Below are 20,673 nucleotides of genomic sequence, written 5' to 3'. Positions count from 1 at the left end.
CCTGGTCTCGACCTTTATGGCTCCGACATGTGCTTTTACGAAAGAATCTACAAGCATAGCAAAAGAATCGATAGAGTTAGGCGGTAAATTATGATACCATATCATTGCTCTTTTTGATAGGATTTCACCGAATTTTTTTAATAATACAGATTCGATCTCGTCGTCTTCTAGATCGTTCCCTTTAATGGCACATGTGTAAGAGGTGACATATTCATTGGGGTCGGTCGTTCCATTATATTTAGGAATTTCGGGCATGCAGAACTTCTTGGTGATCGGTTTTGGAGCTGTGCTCAGAGGGAAGGGATTTTGTATGAATTTTTTGGAATCCAAGCCCTTCAATATTGGTGGTGCCCCCGGGATCTGATCAACCATGAAGTTATAAGTTTCCATTTTTTTGTCGTTTGCTTCAATCCTCCTTTCTCCTGACTCTATTCGTTTTGTCAGTTCCTCGAGCATCTTAACAATTTCGGGGTTAGTCCCTGATTCTTCTTCATTTGACCTTACTACATCTGCCCCTGTTCGGTCGGTGACTTCTCGGGGTGGACTGGGCTCGGGCCTGCTTGGTGCATGGGTTTGGCTCTGCAACTAAGCTATCGCTACCTGTTGAGCTTGCAATATTTCGAAAATCATATGCAAGCTGATCCCGTTTTCTTCAACATTTTGGGTATTTTGAGCTGCAGATTGAGTTCCACCATGAATGTTATTTTCGGGGTCGGAACGTTGGTTTGCCTCGATGGCCACATGTGAATTAACGTCTATTGGCTCTTCGACCCGAGTTCCAACGGGGTCGACGAGTGGCCTTTCATCCTTGGGCGTCAGGTTATTGTTCTCATCTTGAAGGACAGCTTCGTTGTCGATAGGTAGGGCCATTAATTGAGAGTTCGTCGTTTTCAACCTGAAATCAAAGACACTTCCAAGAGTAAGTGTAAAATGGTGTACTTTCCAGAGATTCATACCAAATAACTATTATTATACTTAGCCCCACGGTGGGCGCCAAACTATTTACCCGAAAAACAGAGAGATAAATTTATACGTAGTTCTAAGGATACGTGGTATAACTTGGTACAAATCAGAAAAATAAGTAGAAATATATCGAATATTGACTGCAAAAAAGAATGAATACAGACCTAATTTGAGTAAAGAATGATTGATAAACGAACAAGATGAATCAATATCCAAAGCCCAAAAAGGATAATATTTGCTACGTGTGCAAATCTCAATAATCTCTGAATGTCGTGGTGTATGAATGTCTGAATCCCAAAAAATGATGCCCTTTCACAAATGATAGCCACTCTTAATATAGTGGAGGAGTTCTACTTTGAATATAATTAAAAATACATGGTGGGGATCCTATGATAGATTAGTTAATTAACTTTCCCTTGATTTCCGCCGAGATTCTCTTCCCTAGTGCGGGTACAACGACTCTTTGTCTCTTGGCTCGATCTCGATCTCGGTTGGTCTCGGTATTGGTCAGTCTCTGGGTCTCGAGCTCGATATTAACTATAGCTCGATCGGTCTCTGGGATTCGAGCTCGATATTAATCGGTCTCTGGGTCTCGATCTCGATATTGACTCGAGCTCGGTATTGATCGGTCCCTGGATCTTGAGCTCGATAGCCCAACTTCACATTACAGCTCGATATTGACTAATTATACGAAGGACAAACTCGGTTTTGACCGTATACAATATCATCTAATTGAGTAAACACGTTGAATATTTTGTTTTATATCTTATTTTTTGAAAAAAAGAGGTGAGAGTAAAATTACTAGAACGACTCGTTGATTATAAATAAACTTGAAAAGCAAAAACATAATGTATATACCTTGACGCGGAAAAAAAGATGATCAACGTTGGAAGCTATAGTTTTCAACTTATCATGGTAGAAACCACGCGTGCATGCTGTAAACATGAAAAATAAAATTAAAAAATTCCCCTATTTCTTAGAAAAAGAAAACATAAGGTTTAGCTTAGGTATTCGTTGACCAATGAAAGATATATCATTGTTTATGTAATTATGTCCTTATTTACCAAAAAAGAGTACTTACAAAAAAAAAAAAACAAAGGGAGAGAGAGAAGACTATGACTTAAAAGACCTATTTGTCAGTTGAGTTTAGGAACACGTTATTTTAGATTAGTTATTATATAATTACCATGTTAGGAAAAAGGAGCTTATAAGGATATTACTTTACTTCTGCCCTTCGGCAAAAGTAAAGTGTAGAAAGAGCACTTGACTAAAATTTACAAACTGAAACAAATATGATAAAGGAAAATAAATGCTACTACTTTATTTTTACTTGCGAAAACGATTACTATACAAGGGACAGCAACACTTTCAACTTTGCATGAAATTCAAACGCCACTTTGACTTATATATTGTGTTAATATTAGAAAATATATTCAAGTAATAATTGAATATTTAATAAGACAAGATAAAAATTTAGAAATAAAATATTGTCAACACTAAAGGTTGTGAGTATTAAGTATCCTCTGTCCTTAATAAAAAAATATGGGATTCGAGCATGAGAATGGGGTGACGCTTTCCAATGTGAATTAAAATTAGTTGAGTTTAAAGTGGTACCAAAAATAAAATATTGTCAAATATTTTGAAAAGAAATAGTACGACCCTAGAAAAGAGAAGGCCGGGGTTTTTGGTCCCCAGAGTGGTTGGGAGGGAAGAGAGAGATTTGTTAAAAGAAAACAAATATCTTTGAAAAGTCATGTATGGTGGATATTGCTGCAAAAAAAGTCGTCTATACAAGCTTAAGATGAGAGGAATATACAGAAGCTGAGGAGTAAGAAAACAGAAAACTTAGAAAAAAGAAAGATATTAGAGAGGTTTTAGGTCTACGTACCAACTGGTAGTTAGAGATTGCAGTACTCCTTAACCAAACATTAAAAGAAAAACACCAAAAACTAAATAATCAAGAACGATCTAACAAGTAACAGTAACAACAAGTCAAAAACAACAGAATAAAAACCCCATTAAGGAAGAGATAGAGATTGAAAGTGAAAGATTACGATTTTTCATAGGAAAGTCTCTTTTTGAGTTCTGCATATAGAAAGGAAATGAAAAAAAAACAATTTTTGGAGCTTTCATGTAGATATAGAGAGAGAAAGCGTGTAGGAAAGGAACAGAAAGAAAAGTAAAGAGAGAGAAATTAAAGGGATGTGTATACGTGTGATATTTTGTATGGTTCTGTGCAGCTCTCACGTGTGAATAGATAAATTGATGGATAGAGAATATATGATAAGTAAGAAGAGTACTACAGGACTGATGATTTGATTTCTTGTACTACTACTTTGTACATTAAAGATTAAAAAAAATTCATTTTTTTGGGGGTCTTTGGAGTTTCTTATTTCGTGGTCATTTTGACTTGTATTATGCCTGAAAACCAGAAAGAGAGAGTGAAAGGAGATGGTATTTGAGTATAGGGATCAGTGTTTTTGCTTTCAAGAAGGAATTGTTTGGTCGATCGAAGCTTTTCTGTTCCCCAGAGAAGACACAAATATTGCAGGTTTTCAGGTAAAAAATTATTCTAGTTACTGTTTTCTCTGTTTTGACTTTGTTCCCAACTCTAAAACAAATGGATTCTTGTCAGTGGCCAATATCTGTTGTATAGAAGAAAAGAATTACATGTTGTAAATAGTAATTTCCAATTTGCTGCTTTCATGTGACTGTTATTGGGAAATGGTTACTGCCGAATTTCATCATATATACTCTAGTGAACAAATTAGCTGTTACATAGTTTTTTTTAATGGATTGTGTGGAGAGCAAAGACCATGTAGTTCATCTTGTTTGGTATGCAATTTTTGTTTTTGTCTGCTCAGGAGTTATAAGCATTGGTAAAGATGGGTGCTTCAATATTTTATTAGTCATTATTATTTTTGATTTTGAATTTGGGTTGATTTTTTAGACTGAGATGAGCTTAAATTGAGCGACATGGACAGTGAAGATTCATATAGCCGACCCCAACTTGCTTGGAATTGAGGCATAATAGTAGTTGTTTGATTCATCACTTCAGTTTTCTTGATGAGATCATGTTAAGTGAGACATACATATATAAATATGTCCAGCAGTTGCAACAGCTTTTGAAGTTTGACATTCGTCGCGTTTTTTATCGTGCTTTAATATTATCTTCCCCGAGTTTGAAATTGGTGAATTGCCTAAAATTCTGATAAGGGCTCAACTGAGGTGTTAATTGTAATTAATTTCATGTTTCTACACAGTTTAGTACCATAGTGTGATCAGTATAGAAGTGCATTCTCTTCCGTTTTCGTGTCATTGATATCTTAAATTTCCCTTTGCAGGAGACTGTACTTGGATAATCAATTAACCTTTATGAATTTGAAACACAAAAGTTATTCATCACAGAACTAAAAAAAGAGAAGAAGAAATAGTGAGAAATCCAAGGATGGCAACTTATTTTCCTAGTCCAAACAGTCAAAGAGAAGCTGAGACATTTCAATATTTTAGGCAATCTTTGCCTGGTTCTTATTCAGAAGCTTCAAATGCTCCAGAGAACATGATGGTGTTCATGAACTATTCTTCTTCTGGGACATATTCAGATATGTTGACCGGTACTTCCCAACAGCAAAACAGCTGCGTCGATATCCCACCAGTTGGAGACTCCGATTCCAACAACACATCACAACAGGAAATATTATCTAATCTTGGAGGATCGCGGATGGGAATTCATGATTTTTCTGCATGGAGAGATAGCAGAAATGAGATGCTATACCTCAGTCTTGGCTCCAATATACCATCTGGAATTGGAATTTCACATGTCCAATCTCAGAATCCTAACCAAGGTTTTACGTCATTCTTGAATCCTGCTTCATCTATTCCAGGTGAAGTTAGTGGTGGCAATGTGTCCTTCGGAGATGGTGATAATTCCCAACCAAAACAACAAAGAAATTCAGATTATTTACCTCCAGATTATGCTGGAAGCAACTCAGATGCTATGAAAGGAGGGTATAATTCTCCATATGGTACGTTGAGTATTGGAAGAAAAGTTCCCAACTCAAAGTATTTGAAAGCAGCTCAGTATTTGCTTGATGAGGTTGTTAATGTCAGAAAGGCTATCAAGGAGCATAATTCTAAGAAAGAGTTCACAAAGGAGTCTAGAGAGTCTGATGGCGACTCGAAAAATAAATCATCAGATCCTCCTGCAAATGGGAGTTCAAATCCTCAAGATTCGAAAAACCACCAAAGTGAACTTTCACAAACCGAGAAGCAAGAAGTGCAGAACAAACTGACCAAGCTTCTGTCGATGCTGGATGAGGTATGATCTTTGGAAAATCGTGTTTTGTACATCAATTTTTGGTGGTTTTCAAGGTTTTTTGTGGCACGTATTTGCTCATTAGTTTAGGATTTCAATACTCTGCATCCCAAATTTTTTATTTCAATTGATAATTGCATAAAAGGAGTCAAAGTAGTGGCTACAGTGTGTTAAGGACTTCTTTGACGGTTCACATTCATCTTTCGATTGGCTAACTTGTCTCCGAGGACCTTTAATTCTGATGAAATGTGCTTCTTTTGATGCATTACTATGTGACCGAGGAAATTATGATGAATAAAGCAGCTTGTTTGACGGAACTTTGACTTCCAGACAGCATTTAGAAAGCTGTTGTTAAATGTATTTGCATGAAATGAAATAGCTTACTTTAAATAATCACTTCATAGGGATAATAATAGAGAGTTAACTGTTATAATAGTATTATTACTGTCTTCTGGATTTCATGGTGTTTCTATTTATCCTATGATTGTTTTTGTGATACTAATATTGTCTCTTTTTTGCCCTTTTATCCTTTTTTGAGCCAAGGGTCTTTCGGAAACAGCCTCTCTACTCCTTCGGGGTAGGGGTAAGGTTTGCGTACACACTACCCTCCCCAGACCCCATTAGTGGGATTTTACTGGGTGGTTGTTGTTGTTGTTGTTGTTGTTGTCGTCTTTCCAATGAATGGCTTCTCTAAGAAGGCAAACTTAAAATATAATGCATGACTAACTGCAGTATGATACAAGATAATATAGTCTTGGGAAGAAATTTGCACCAACTGTTATGATAGTATCATTACTGTCATTATTTGTGTTCAGTTAATGAAGGGCATTTATAGTACATTGGCATCCTTCTTTTTGATTCATCCACTACAGCCAGAGTTTCTAGTAATTAAGTTTATGAATGCTACTGATGGTAATATGAGTTCACAACAAGGATTTGTAGCAGGTATTTTTCCTGAATGTAAATTCTTCCTATATAAAAAAAAGTGGAACTATGGATATGTTTCTAGATTTGTAAATTAGGAGCGAATAACGTTCCTCAAAGACTATGGATTCTAGAACAAAACCATTTTGTCTCTTTGCCATCTGTGATTTGAATAAAAAGTGGAAGTTGAGTAATGGTTTATTGTCACAGATTGATAGAAGGTACAGACAATATTATCATCAGATGCAAATAGTGGTCTCATCATTTGATGTGGTAGCTGGAGATGGAGCAGCTAAGCCATACACAGCTCTTGCTCTCCAGACAATTTCCCGTCACTTCCGTTGCTTGCGTGATGCAATCTGCGATCAGATTCGAGCATCACGAAGAAGTGTTGGAGAGCAAGATGCTTCAGAAAACAGCAAAGCAATTGGAATATCACGCCTGCGTTATGTGGATCAGCATATTAGACAGCAGAGAGCCCTTCAGCAGCTTGGTATGATGCAACAACATGCCTGGAGGCCTCAGAGGGGTTTGCCTGAAAGCTCTGTTTCAATTTTGCGCGCTTGGCTTTTCGAGCATTTTCTTCATCCATAAGTTGATCAATTCAATCATCCAATTTATCTCCGAAAAAGAACTCTGGTCGTCTAATTTGTAGTTGTTTCTCTTTTTCCAGCTACCCGAAAGATTCTGACAAAATTATGCTAGCAAGGCAAACTGGTTTAACGAGAAGTCAGGTATAAGGTGTTACTATTTGTAAATGCTAAAGATATATTAGTCTTTCTTGTAGCCAACAAATGTATGTTTATGTTTCTTCAAAAGAATTGTTTTAATAGAAGACTCTCTAAGACAGTGCCTCTAGGCTTATTAGTGATCTCAGGATAGTGAAAGTTGGCTTGCTAGAGACTGATTATTCTCAGGATTACATTTTCCTTCAGCATGTATGTTTTTTTATCTGGAACATTTTACATTAGTCTTACTTTAGTGAGTACATTTATCCTATTTTGAAATTGCAGAACTTAGGCACATGGATTATTGCAAACTTGGGGATTTATTTTAACTGTCTCCGAAACTGGAGTGGAATTATTTTTTTCATGAAAAGAATGTTTATTATCTAGTGATCGTCCGGATGAAAAAAGCAATAGCATGTTGAAACTATGTTCTTGTTACTATGAGTCGCACTAAAATGCTAGGGCTGTCTAAAATCTTTAAATGCTACATTTATCGTACCCAGGCTGTTTGTTTTTCATAGTCATCCTATAATTAAATTTTCCAGTGTCAAGATATTTCAGTATTTGCTGGAGTCAGGAAAGTTGCACTTCAGTCAATTAACCACCAATGTTGGAAGTTTCTACATCACTGATAACATTCAGGGATCATTTAGCCGTCAAGAATATTTGGTCTTAACTGATTAGGAGTTTGCTGAAAAGGAGTTCTTGAATTTTAAGTCAGCTGAGATTTAACTCCAGTGGCAGAGGGCTCCTTCCTGCATAAGTGCAGCTACTCAAAGTTTTTATATTTGGCAGGAAAACTTTATTGCACTGAACAGAGTCTATAGTTTCCTTGAGAAAAATTCATCTGTTTTTAAACAGTTGGCAGTTTCCAATCGAAAATAAATTGTAGGCATTTGGTTCTTTTTCATTAGTGGACGTTTCATACTGGCGTAGCATTTTGTTAATGAACTGATGTCATGTCTCAGGTATCAAATTGGTTTATAAATGCACGGGTACGTCTTTGGAAGCCTATGGTTGAGGAAATGTACAAAGAAGAAGCTGGTGATACTGAAATGAACTCAAACTCTTCATCAGACTTTGCTTCCAGACTTGCATCGAAAGACTCAAAAGTCGAAGAAACAGAAGAATTGAAACGGAATGAAACCTCAGAATATGAGCAGTACAATAGTGACCAAATCTTGGAGTCAAAATCCAACCATGTTGCTGATGTAGAAATGGAAGGAGCAAATAATGCAGAAACTCAAAGTCAATCTGGAATGGAAAATCAAACTCAAAGAGACGAACCCCGGCCTGCTATGGATAATTGCACCCTTTTTCAGGACACATTTGTTCAAGGCAATGACAGATTCTCAGATTTTGGTAGATTTGGAAGTGGAAATGTACTTCCTAATGGAGTTTCACTTACACTGGGGTTGCAGCAAGGTGAAGGAAGCAGCCTGCCGATGTCTATCGAGTCTCACGGTAGTTATGTACCGTTGAGAGTAGATGAAATCTATAGTACAGCACCGACTACTATGGTCTCTGAGACAGCAGAATTCAACTGTTTGGATTCTGGGAGCAGGCAGCATCCTTTTTGGCTCCTCCCATCTGCTACATGATTTTGTAGCATGATATGTGATGTAGAATTACACTGCAAGTTTTGGGAACATTCAAGAAGCATTCAGCTTCACTCAGCTGGTTAGTTTGAAGCTTAAACTCAAGTTCACTGTGATGTAATAGTCTCATTAATCAATGTTGTAATATAGCAAGCTATTGGATGGGAAGTTCCCCTAGTTATTAATCCTGTAAAGTCTGTAAAGATATAACAGATTTTATTGTTTTCGATAGTTGGAATTTGGTATATAGTCGATCCCAACTTGCTTGAGATTGACCATAGTTGTTGTATAGTTGGAATATGTTATATGCATTTCCTGATCTCTTAGCCTCAGCCTAGTATCTTCTTTTTCCCCCTAAGCAGAACTTTGAGAGCCAGCTTAGGGAAAAGATTTCATGGTGGTAGATCTCCAAGTTCCAGACTTATTCTGCTGCTAACCAAGTTTAATCGACCTCATAATTCAAACCAGTCCTATTTGAGGTGCAAAAAAAATGAGAGGGAATAATAGTAAAGTAAACTCGGTGGAAGTGAGGTCTACGAATTTCCTTTCAGATCTCTATCTCTAACATCTTCTACAGAATAACATTAAAGAGGAGGCACAATGAAGAGATTTACACAACAAGAAGTCTTGGATATGGAAAAATATTTACAATCAGTTTGAACTTTGACATGTTCTGGACAAAGATAATGGCCAGATAGTTAACATGCAGTCTGCAAATAACACAGCAATTCCTGTTAGATCCCTAAGCCTTCATTGGCATAATGGATACACCATTTGTTAGACGACCATGCTGTTTGATACTTCTCGATCACTCTACCTGAAAATGAAGAAAGGTTTCAGAAATACTAGTCAAAATACCAGAACAAGTATCCACTCAAAGAAAGTAATTCTCCCTGACCTTTTGTACAGAGCCACCACATCTTCATTAAGACGCGGTGATTCCAAAAACATATCATCACAGTTTTCAATATTGACAGTCTCCATCTCAAAATCAGGCTGGGCATAATACTCACTCCACTCGAACCACAACTTTGCAATAGACTCCTTTTTAAAACAAGTTTGATGATCTTCCTCCTCAGGTGAACCTGAGGCTATCAATCTGTAAGTGTATACTTTCCTGACCTGACCTGGTCGGAATGCACGCCCTATTGCTTGACGGGTTACTGACGGGTTGAGATGTACATCCAATATGATAATCCGAGATGCCCCAACAAGTGATATTCCTTCACCACATGCCTTAATTGAACCAAAGAAAACACGAGCATCTGCTGAAGTGTTAAACCGTTCCATTGATGACTCCCTGGTTTCCGAGTCTGAATCACCAGTGATCAGAAATATTTCCTTCCCCAGACTGTAACCCTTAGTCCTAATAGTCAACCTCTCCAAGAATTTCAAAGGCAAGAGGTACTGGCTAAACACTAGCAGTTTTTCACCTTTTGATTCACATAGCTGCAGCAGGTTAAGGTAGAATTTGGCTTTCACTCCTTCCCTCACTTCCAAATTCTCTAAGAGCATATCAATTTTCTCTTCATCAACTCTTTCTTTAACAGAATAGTTTCTTGAAAGGGTCTTCAATTGTGGGTGCACATACATTGCACTTCCTTCAGAACTGATTTTGAACTTTCTTCCCAGTTTCTTCAGCTCTGCAACTTCATTTTTCTGCTTAGGATGGAGGTTTAGAAGGACAGTGTAATCCACCAATCCTGGAAGTTCTTCGAGGAAGTCTCCCTTGTAATAGTGAAGCACTTTCTTGGTCATATCCCGCAGACCTAGTATGACAGAACTCTTCCTTGAGAAATTATCATCCTTTAACAATGTATGCTCTACTAACTCATAAAAATCATTATCATTACTTTTCTTCAAGAGGTTCTTTCTGCCTGAGCTGGCTACTTTGCTCAGTATTGTCCTTTTGATGTTTCTGGAATCTTCCAACTTGAGAAATTTTGGCCGCACAAGGTTCAGAATGTTAAAGACCTCTTTAACATGGTTTTGGTAGAGGGTGCCAGAAAGCACCACCTTTAGTCGTGTCTGGACCTTCTCGAGTGAAGTCAAAACATCAGTGTCTTGGTTCCGCGGAGTGTGCCCTTCATCAAGAATGAGAATTGATGGGCACTTCAACAGAATCTCCTGACAAGCAGCTGCAGTCGTACTACCAACATTGTCGCACACGATTGTTGAGAACTGCTTATAGCCTAGAAAAAGAATACTTCTTTCCTGTGACCATTGCTTCAGAACTTCCAATTGTTGAGATCTATTATCTGCTTTTACTGAGTAGAAGTCATAGAGGGAAATTTCATCTACCTGCCACCTCAAGAACTCTTTCTTCCATGTAGCCAAGATTCCTCTAGGTAACACCACCAAAGGCCTAGCTCTATCATTATTGGCCATAAAACTCTGTAGGAAGCTGATTATCATGAAAGTCTTGCCAGATCCAGGGGCGTGAGCCATGATACAGCCTCCTTTATCTTTCAACAAGTTGCTAACAAGAAAATTAAATCCCTCAACTTGGTGAGCTTTCATCAGTTTCTTGTGTCTTGGATGAACACAAATTTCAGTCGTATCAATGTCATCAGATGAAATGATGCCCTCAGGAAGGAGTTCAGCATGCCCTATATCCTTCGCTGACCGACCTTCATAGTGATACGTTCTTATACTCTTGGAGGCCTGTTAAAAATGCAAAAAGCACTTCTGTGAAAATAACTCAAGATACTTAGACTAGAAGGCCATCGAATTAAGTCAGTGACTTGTATTAAACCAGCCCAAAATGCTACCTCAAGACTTGTTAAGACAGGGTCACAACAATGAGCCAATCAAAGCTTTTGGTAACTTAACCACCTCCCAGAACAGTTGTGAAAAAGCTTATGCAATTTCTACTTTTAGTAACAAAATCATCATTCATTTCCTTCTGATGTTGTAGTATCTAAAAAGTTCTAAAAGTTCCATTTTCCAGAGAATGAGAATACCAAAAAAATTGTTAACACTTCGGACTCAGTAAGGAAGGATGACAAGTTACTTTTAGTTCTCACCCAGCATTTGTTTCCAAGTCAAATACACATTCATCTAAGACAGGCAGTAAACTGGGTTAATAGGTCAAATGACAGATGTTGGACAACTTAATCATCAAGGTCCAAAGCAGATCAGATGATTTAGCAAAAAACAGTTAACACAAATAATCATGATGAATGTACTAATTTTTTTCCCAAGCACAAGATCCAAAACAAAAGATGATCAAGGATTGAAAGCCGGACCTTTGAATACTGGAATTCAATGATGGTATCGATGCTTCTCTGAATGACTCCACATATACGACACACATAACCAATATCATCTTTCAAGATGAAGGAATGATCGCACTCGTCTTCCTCTTCAACTGTATGCTCATTGAGTGAAGGTTCAGCAGCAACATCCTATTTTTACATGCAACAGTCAAATAAAATATAGAATATCTAATAGCCATGGAAATTTTTTTACATATACAACAAAGGCAAACTGTTGACTCTAAGAAGAAGTACTCTCTTTGAATTGCAACTGCAAGCGTGTTTTGATGTGATCGTTTGAAATGTATAACAACTCCACATATTGGTTTATAAAAAAAAGAACGTGAGCGTAAAGATGATTTTGTAGATAAATGCCAATACAACAAATGTTTCATAGAGATGCTACCAAAAAGGTACTGCAAGCAATACAGTCTAGTATGATTTTAAATTGATACAGATGTATAATGCTAATACTGGTCCAAGGTATAATGTGATCTCCACTCAAGCTTAGTCATTTCTTTCATATTTTAACTTTTACGACCATATGCATATAATCCTGGATAAATCCGTACTAAACTGAAAGAATTCACTTTATGAAAGTAAATTATGGAAAAGGCAGAAGAAACTAAAGGTAAAAATAATAAGGCTAGATGTCACAGTTATAATTCATAGTAAACACGGAATGGGGCATCCTCGATGCATCTGTTATTTTGTTATTTACGACAAGGTGGGTGTGGACACTATTGAGGACAAAATGCGGGAAGCGCGGCTCAAGTGGTTTGGTCATGTGAAGAGGAGGAGCACAGACGCCCCGGTGAGGAGGTGTGAGAGGTTGACATTGGAGGGCCTACGGAGAGGTAGAGGTAGGCCAAAGAAGAGGTGGGGAGAGGTGATTAGGCAAGACATGACACAACTTCAGCTGACCGAGGACATGACCCTTGATAGGAAAGTATGGAGGTCGAGGATTAGGGTAGTAGAGTAGGTAGTCTAGAGTGTTCATATCAGTAGTATTGGCACGCAATCTCGCTTTCTGTTGGTAGTAGGTTTTTATGCCTAACCGTTGTTTTCTTTCATTGTTGATCACCTTATTGTCTTGTTTTTATTATGCTTTTATATGGCTTTTTGGTATTGTCCCTTCTTGTCTATATTTTCATTAATGTGGTGCTTATGCTTTCCTGAGCCGATGGTCTATTGGAAACAGCCTCTCTATCCTCACAAGGTAGGGGTAAGGTCTGCGTACACACTACCCTCCCCAGACCCCACGGTGTGGAATAATACCGGATATGTTGTTGTTGTTGTTGTTGACAGTGTGTACATCAGGCCATAGTGGAGTCTATCCCCACACTGTACAGTGTACATGGCACAAAGCCAATTTCTTGCTGCTTGCATGCGAGGTCAAGAGACACTCACCTCAACCAACCCAAGCTTATTTTGTTTTTTCTTTTTGATAAGAATCTTTTTTCAGAGAGCCTTGATGCAACGGTAAGAGTTGTTGTTGTGTAACCAAGAGAAGGTTCAAGCGGTGGGAACAACCTCCTGCAAATATGAAAGGTAAGATTGTGTACAATAGGCCCAATGAGGCTAAGCCCTTACCTGGACCCCGTGCATAGGGGGAATTAGTGCACCAGGCTCTCTCCTTCAAGTAAGACTTCTATAGATAAAAGCACATGCTGGTATTACACAATGAGATTTACAAAAGGTATTGCATCCCATTCCCCTATAAAAGACGATTCTATATCATATACCTGTTTCAATTTTCTAAAGAAATTTTAGCAATCCTTAATTCCACAACTCCTGAATTGAGGTTGCATCATCTATCATCGCTCCGGGAGGAGGTAATGAAGCTACCTCCATCAGAATCGTCCATTGTTTTTAGCAGAACTCCTCCAGACCCAACCTACCCTTTTATGGGAACTCCCACACTCCACTTACCTTTCTTCTCTAATCAGTGAAAGTAAAATGGCCATTAAACTGTGAGAGGACCCCCTGCCCCTTCCCACAATCCCAAATTTGTTTCACAATTCGAGTACTTTGCAGTAGGACTCCAAGAAGCTAAGATCCGAGAGTCTTAATGCCGCAATTTGACAAAAACTAAATTCAAACAATTCATAGCATAATGTTTTACATGCTTCGCCAAATTGATGCTTCATGGTCGTCTTTGATATGCTTGATTCTGCCATATCTTTCTATTCATGTTTTCACGCAATCTTCTCGATGGATAGTTTCTTATCGAACATAGAAGAGGCAGGAAGCTTTTAGTTTTTACTCTATAAGAAGTTCAGTGTCAAGTTTGCTACAAAGTTGATCGAGGAAAAATTACAAAATAGGCCAGCTTTTAAGACTTTCCTTATGCACTATATCAATTCCCTCGTATGAGTAAAGTTCAACTAACCTATGTCAACAGATCAGCAAACATTGATTTGCCTGACTTTACTACATATATAACATTCATTACAAATGAGTATCCTCATAATTCACCAACTATCAATCATAAATATCAATAATTTCTTATAATTGAATAAGGAACTAATTTCATTTGAGCGTACAAATGCAGCAGGAATTAGTTGAACAAGTACTCTGCCTCCACATCCTCTACAACCTTCTGAGCAAAGTCAATCCCGTTACACCAAATCAATGGCGTCCTTGAAAAATCCCGCAATCTAGTGATTTGTTGTGAAAGTTAAGAAGACTACTACCCTGCTCATTGTCATCTAGACAACATTTCTCATTTATTGAGTGATAGTTTTAGACAGCTATCTTATTTTCCATCATTCCCAACTAATACACAATAATACATATTTCCAGCAGATATTTCATATATCACATCATCATAGTGAGTGTCAGCAGCTCCATTCTCTTTGGCTTGGCAAAATACATAAGTACCCACCTGAACTATACACCAAATCTCTGTTACACACTTTCTGAGGACCAATATCACCTTACACACGCAACCTTTCAAAATTGTGTCTAATACACACTACTTTTTTCTCGACCAACTTTTTGTTTGGAGGTTGCATCCACGTGCCAATCAAAATGTGACACGTGTCATAACTCATATATAAATAAATACTAATATATTTAAAATAAACTTTAATTGATTAAATTAAAAAAACAAAAAAGAAAGAACATATGTCATCCTTCCCAAACCCCCCTTTCCCATCAACTTCCTCCTCAGCCATGGAGCTTAGAAGAGGAGAGCAATAACATCTATACCATGAGAGAAGAGCAAAATCAACGGCAACAAACAAGCCAAGAAGGCCATCGTCATCATGAGTGCAAGTGTGCAAAAACATTTTCAGATCCGAGAATGGAAGAGATGAAAATTGAAATTGCAACTTCTCCTTTCTCCATTTTCAGATCTCATACCACTCCCAAACAAAGTAAATCAAAGTAATTTTTAGTTTCCATTAACTAAAGAACTCCATTGTGAATAAAATCTCCAATCTTCTCTTGTAATTTTACTCATTCTCATGAAATACGAAAAAAATATTCTTTTTTATTCATGTAAAGATTGGATGTTTTGGTGAGTTTTAATGGTAGAGAGAAAAGTAAGAGCAAGTCTGGAAGGGCAAGAGACGAAAAGAGGGTTTAATTTCTGTCAATTCTCATAAAGAGCACCTTGTTTAAATTCCTTATCATGGATTTTGATGAATTCTTTAAAAGGTACATGGGGAAGAGATGAAACAGAGGGGAATTTGGGGAAGACAGATGAGGAAAGGGTGGGTTGTGGGGAGGGGTCCTGGTAGTTTGGGGAAGAAATTGGACATGTATTTTCATTTGATAGAAAGAAAAAATAAGGACAATGTTATTACTTTGACACGTGGCACTAAAATGCGGATTTAGACAAAATATTACAAGTTTTACGCGCTCAGATTTTGTGTTAAGTACGTGCATGCCATGTAGCAAAAGTAGTGTGTATTAGACACAATTTCGAAAGGTTGCGTGTGTAAGGTGATATTGGTCCTCAGAAAGTGTGTAACAGGGATTTGGTGTATAGTTCATGTGGGTACTTATGTATTTTGCCCTTTGGCTTTTAACACCTAAACATACGTCATCTCCCTTGTCCACCAAAGGCAAAAAACAAAACAAAAATATCAAGGTGCAAGGGTACTACAATGAGGAACCATACATGTACATAGTAAATACCTTTGAAGGTTGAAATGACTACAAAGCTTTTCTAATAAAGTGAAATGACTATAAAAGTTGCATGCACAGGTTTAAAATTTAGCTGGGAGAATAACAATACATACATAAACATTTGAAACCTCCAAAAGAAGCTGACAATTTAGAATTGCCTGCACAGAGAATTAACAATTCTCTCCCAAATTGCTAGGCACTATTCCAGAACCCAGTTTAATCTCACAAATATAGTGGCAGAACCTAGTAAAGAGAGTTATTGTGCAGCTGAATACAATATCAAACAAATGTACCTTTGAGCTTTCGAGAGCAAATGACATCTCATTCCATATATCAGTCAAACCTTCATCGGGCTGCTCGGCGCCATCATCAATCTCATCATCATCTTGTACACCAACATAAACACCTTTATCTTTCGTTATTTCAGCTTCCCCACCGAGGCTTAAAGTTTCTATCAAAGTCTGTCTTTCAGCAGAATCCTTCCCCTGCATTATTCAAACAGATTGGCAACGAAGCATAAGAAATCTGACTGAATAAAAATGATGCAAGAGAACTCGGGTCAATCATAAACAACACATATAAAACAAGATGGTCACTGTTGTTCCTTTTTTTGGGGGGTGGGGGGTGAAGGAGAAAAGAACAGTATCAAACTTAACATGTCAAAGTGTCCTAGAATCCATTCTAAAAAGGAAAATGATCTCAAGTTAAAGCAGATCTTCCACATATTCCGCAGTTCAGCCCCTTCATGGTAGGAAAACTGAGCTAAGTTGTTAATTCTAGTATTTTTCTCAAAGACTAACTAATATATCAGAATATATGGTAGTTTAAGTTAGATCTACTTCAGCGAGTTTTCTGGTGAGAAGGGCAGGTAGGATGAAACACTACCATTAGGTTGATACGGAATTTGTTTTGTACTCCAAAAATTGAAGGAAATTAGGGTATTCAGGAGTCTTTAATTCTGAGATGGTTTCGTCTTCAGTGGGTTATGTCAGGCATATGCAAGAAGCAATTTTAGCTGGGCTGGTAGAAGACGGAAGAGAAGGCGCAGGGCATGGAATACCGCTCCTCTAGCACTTACGTGGACTGAATGGGGAGAGAGGAATAGGAGAGATTTTGAGGGAAGATAAACTTTTTACACAACTGACGAATAGCCTTTTTCCCCTTACTTCTCTTTTTGGTTCACCCATGAGGTTCCTATATGTATAGAAGATTTGGTGTCTTTCGCAGAAAACCATGTCTTATGGTAAGGTGATCATCTGATGTTCTTCAGACTTATATAGCATTACCTTCACGAAATGATCGTCTGGTGTTCATCAGACTTATATAGCACTAAATGCATTTACTATATCAATAAAACATATAGCAGTAAATGCCCTTTCAGCCAGGATAAGCACCTTTATCCTCACATGGCCTCCATAATGTAGGATGAAAACTCTAATATCCAATGTAAATAGCAACTGAATTTATTGAGATAGGAAAAAATACCATCAACACACAATTCAACAAAGTTTTAACTTTAAGATGCTGCCTCAAACAGTCAAGAGTGTCTGATGAAGTTTCCAACAATCCGATATTAACACCCCTCCCTATTTTCCGGACATATCGAGAAATCCTTTTTGATCAAATGCAAGATGTATGATGATTGATTGGTCTAACAATACATTAGAGAGGATCTCTTTCTCAATCTTCAAATTAGATTGTCTGAAGACTTTGCCAAAGCTTTATGCATACATAGAGGTATTCTCACACTTCCTATCCCTTTGTTTAGCCTAAAGATGCCACATATTCATTATTTATACCAAATCATGAGCTTAACTCGACTGGTTAGAATTGAGATCAAGAACCTCAAATCCATTCCCTGTCCGCTTATGCTCCCACCTTACTCCTGACACATGCTCCCCAACAAAGAAAAGAAAAGAAAAGAAGACTTAAATGAATTGCTCGATCATTCCACAAGTATATTAGGATTTAAATAGTGTTTACAAGTAATTCAAAACAGAAAAAGAAAGTAATTCCTATTCTTAATAACAGGGATTCTACATCTTTCCCACATTTACAAGGAATAGACTCTTGCCACTAACAATTTCCAAAATCTTAAGTCTTAACACTCCTCCTCAAGTTCAAGGGTACATATTGTATGCTCCTAACTCTTACAGTGTCGAGCATACCATGATATTCTAAAAGGTAAATTTTTATAATTTGACAAGGGACTACTTGGAAGCAATAAATTACCCTGCATCTTCCTAAAACAAATAAATAAATTCACTGCGCTGACTGAGTGGTTAGATTCCTCCTGTTGAGGTAGATCATGGCTTCACTTCCATGATAGATAGTACTGATCTATATGATTTGAGATTTGGAGGTCAGAGCTTATATTTCACCATGATCAATTACAGAACATGCTCAAATATTTATTCTAGCAGATCAAGTAAGATTCCTTTTTCACGAAAAACAAGATAATTGAGAAATGCAAATCCAGTGATGCTGCTTCGAATAACATCATCACCACAAATAGCACCAAACAGTGGCATAAAGAATTTCCACGAATTTAACAATCTAGAATGTACTTGCCACAAAATCCTTAACTTGAAAGTCAATAAAAGCATTCTGTAAGGGGATCCCCTGAAATGGAGAAATAGAACTCTTCTGAGTGTGAATCATCCCCTGAGATGGAGAGATGAAGTCTTTTTGAGTGTCTTCATCATCTGAATCAATAATAACAAGAAGCCCAGCTGAAGGTCCAAAACATGTAGAGGGAGCAACGCCTTTAGCTTCCTGCTCATCCTCCAAGTCAATTACATCGGGGGCAGGCTGATTTCCTTTGAACTCCCCTTTCTCAAAGTTCCTTTCCAATTCCAAGACTTTGTTGGGAAGTGAATGATCACTTGCAAAACAAGAGTTCACTAACTTCATTCGCCGCTTAATAAGGTCCTCAATCTCTCTGGTGACACTTCCAAACTTCCCAGAATCTAACGCTTCAAGCAATTCAGGAATAGCAAACGGATCAGAACGGCCAAAAACTCCTGATGACACCTTTCCTTTTTCATGTTCGCATTCTTCCCGCCAACTAGATGCAGTAGTAGGGCTACTCTGGCTTCTACTTTCATCAAATTTCATCTTTTTTGTCCCCTTAGAAAATAAATCTGTTCCAAAAATAAAAGTATTATGCATAAGACACGAGAACAGAGGACATGATGACAACAGAATATATGATACTCATATGATATGCCTGAATAATCAGCATTCAATTGCATTACTCACTACAATTTTTTCACACAAATGGAAGCAAATGATAAAACCACAAAAGGGTTCATCGCCAAGGGGCGTGTCGCTATCCATTGGCAGGAGTGTGCGGGAGGAAGGAAAAGAGCTGCACTCTATCATACAGTATACATAGCGAATGAAGAATTTCTTCACACCTAGTGAATAGTTTCACACCTATCGTAAATGGGGTTTATAACGCATATAAGTAGATATTTATAATACAACAACTAGCACTATTACTACTACTACTACTACTACGCCTTAAAACTTCTTTTTTTCGGAAGAACAGCTCCATGTGTCCATTGAACTTACTGAAGGCAAATATATGTTAATAAAGTCTGTGTAACTTTCAACACTGAAAAAGAGTTCCATGTAACTTCAGCTGGTAACTTCAGCTGATTCATATAGCCGACCCCAACTAATTCGGGAATAAAAAGTGGTTGATTTGACTGATTGATTTTACTTTTTAGCAAAAAAGTGCAAGTCAAACTAGGTCACGTATAATACCACATGGTGTACAGAAAAAAGAAAAAAAAAAAGAGGGGAATTTACCTCGGGGGCTACAGGGCTGTAACCTTTTAGCCGTAGGGTTAACAAAACTGCTCCGCCATCCTTCAGTAGCTAAGTCCATTGTCACTGTAATTAAACCAAGAAAGAGAAAAGATCAACACAATGTCGTTCAAAATTTCAAACTAAAAGATACATGCATGCTGTAATTTTTAAAAAGTATTTTATGTGTAAATAACCCACTCACTTTGAGTAGAACGCAGCGATGAACAAGAATAACTTCGCGAAAATTTGAAGGGAAAAAAGGATTATGGGGATTTTTAAAGAGGGATGGTTAACGAGCTGTGTGTAATTGGAGCAGAAAAAACAAAAGGGGGTTTTGAGGAGAGAATCTGATTCAGAAGGTGAAGCTTCAAGTGAAAGAAGCAATTTTCACAAACCTCAGGATTTTCTTCTTACAAACCTCGGGATTTACTATTAGAGTAAACTTAAGAAGCAATTTATATGGTTTCTAGTGCTTTTACGGGTTGAATACAAGTTATGCTAGGTATTATTTCTTATTTAATTTTTGATACGTTATATTAATTTTATTGCTTTACAACTTGTTTTAATATTTGTTATATATAATTTTATAATATATTGTGTTGTATTGTATCGTTTGATAAATATAATGTTTGGATAGATTGTATCGTTTATCATCATTTTATTATATCACGCACCAGCAATATGAAGAATAAATTTATAATATTATTATTTAAAAAAATGGTACGGCGTAAATTTATTATATAAAAAGGTGGGATAAATGATAAAATTATTTAATTATAGTGAAGGTGAGAGAAAAAAATAAGGTAACAATGCGACCACGCCAAATTGGTCGTTACATAAAATGGCACATTTTGTCATTATGTAACGACGAATTTAACGATACGATATCATAAAATTTAAGTGATAATCAAAACAAACATCATATTTAAAGTAAT

The 20,673-nt window shown here is 37.2% G+C and overlaps 2 protein-coding genes across 3 annotated transcripts; one reads left to right on the top strand and one right to left on the bottom strand.

Moving 5' to 3' along the window:
* The first annotated feature begins 3,249 nt into the window (after positions 1–3,249).
* On the top strand, positions 3,250–8,803 carry LOC107822441 (BEL1-like homeodomain protein 7). The gene is made up of 5 exons (XM_016648993.2): positions 3,250–3,522; positions 4,308–5,281; positions 6,413–6,792; positions 6,876–6,936; positions 7,899–8,803. Exons 2-5 carry the CDS (start codon positions 4,412–4,414, stop codon positions 8,529–8,531), a joined length of 1,944 nt encoding a protein of 647 aa, XP_016504479.1. The 5' UTR covers positions 3,250–3,522; positions 4,308–4,411; the 3' UTR covers positions 8,532–8,803.
* Positions 8,804–9,038: 235 nt separating this feature from the next.
* On the bottom strand, positions 9,039–20,168 carry LOC107822440 (protein CHROMATIN REMODELING 35). 2 transcript variants are annotated; one of them, XM_016648992.2, is made up of 7 exons: positions 19,941–20,168; positions 19,739–19,822; positions 18,509–19,065; positions 16,216–16,407; positions 11,777–11,935; positions 9,427–11,192; positions 9,039–9,345 (listed from the first exon to the last, which is right to left on the bottom strand). In XM_016648992.2, coding segments are annotated over exons 1-7 (2,763 nt in total). In that variant the 5' UTR covers positions 19,942–20,168; the 3' UTR covers positions 9,039–9,341. The 2 variants fall into 2 exon arrangements, with proteins under 2 accessions (XP_016504478.1, XP_016504477.1); XM_016648991.2 differs by having other exon boundaries at positions 18,494–19,065; positions 19,941–20,166.
* Positions 20,169–20,673: the final 505 nt, after the last annotated feature.

This window comes from Nicotiana tabacum, chromosome 19 (genome assembly GCF_000715075.1).
Source record: "Nicotiana tabacum cultivar K326 chromosome 19, ASM71507v2, whole genome shotgun sequence".
Classification (NCBI taxonomy): Eukaryota; Viridiplantae; Streptophyta; class Magnoliopsida; order Solanales; family Solanaceae; genus Nicotiana; species Nicotiana tabacum.
This window is presented reverse-complemented; position numbering and strand designations above follow the sequence as displayed.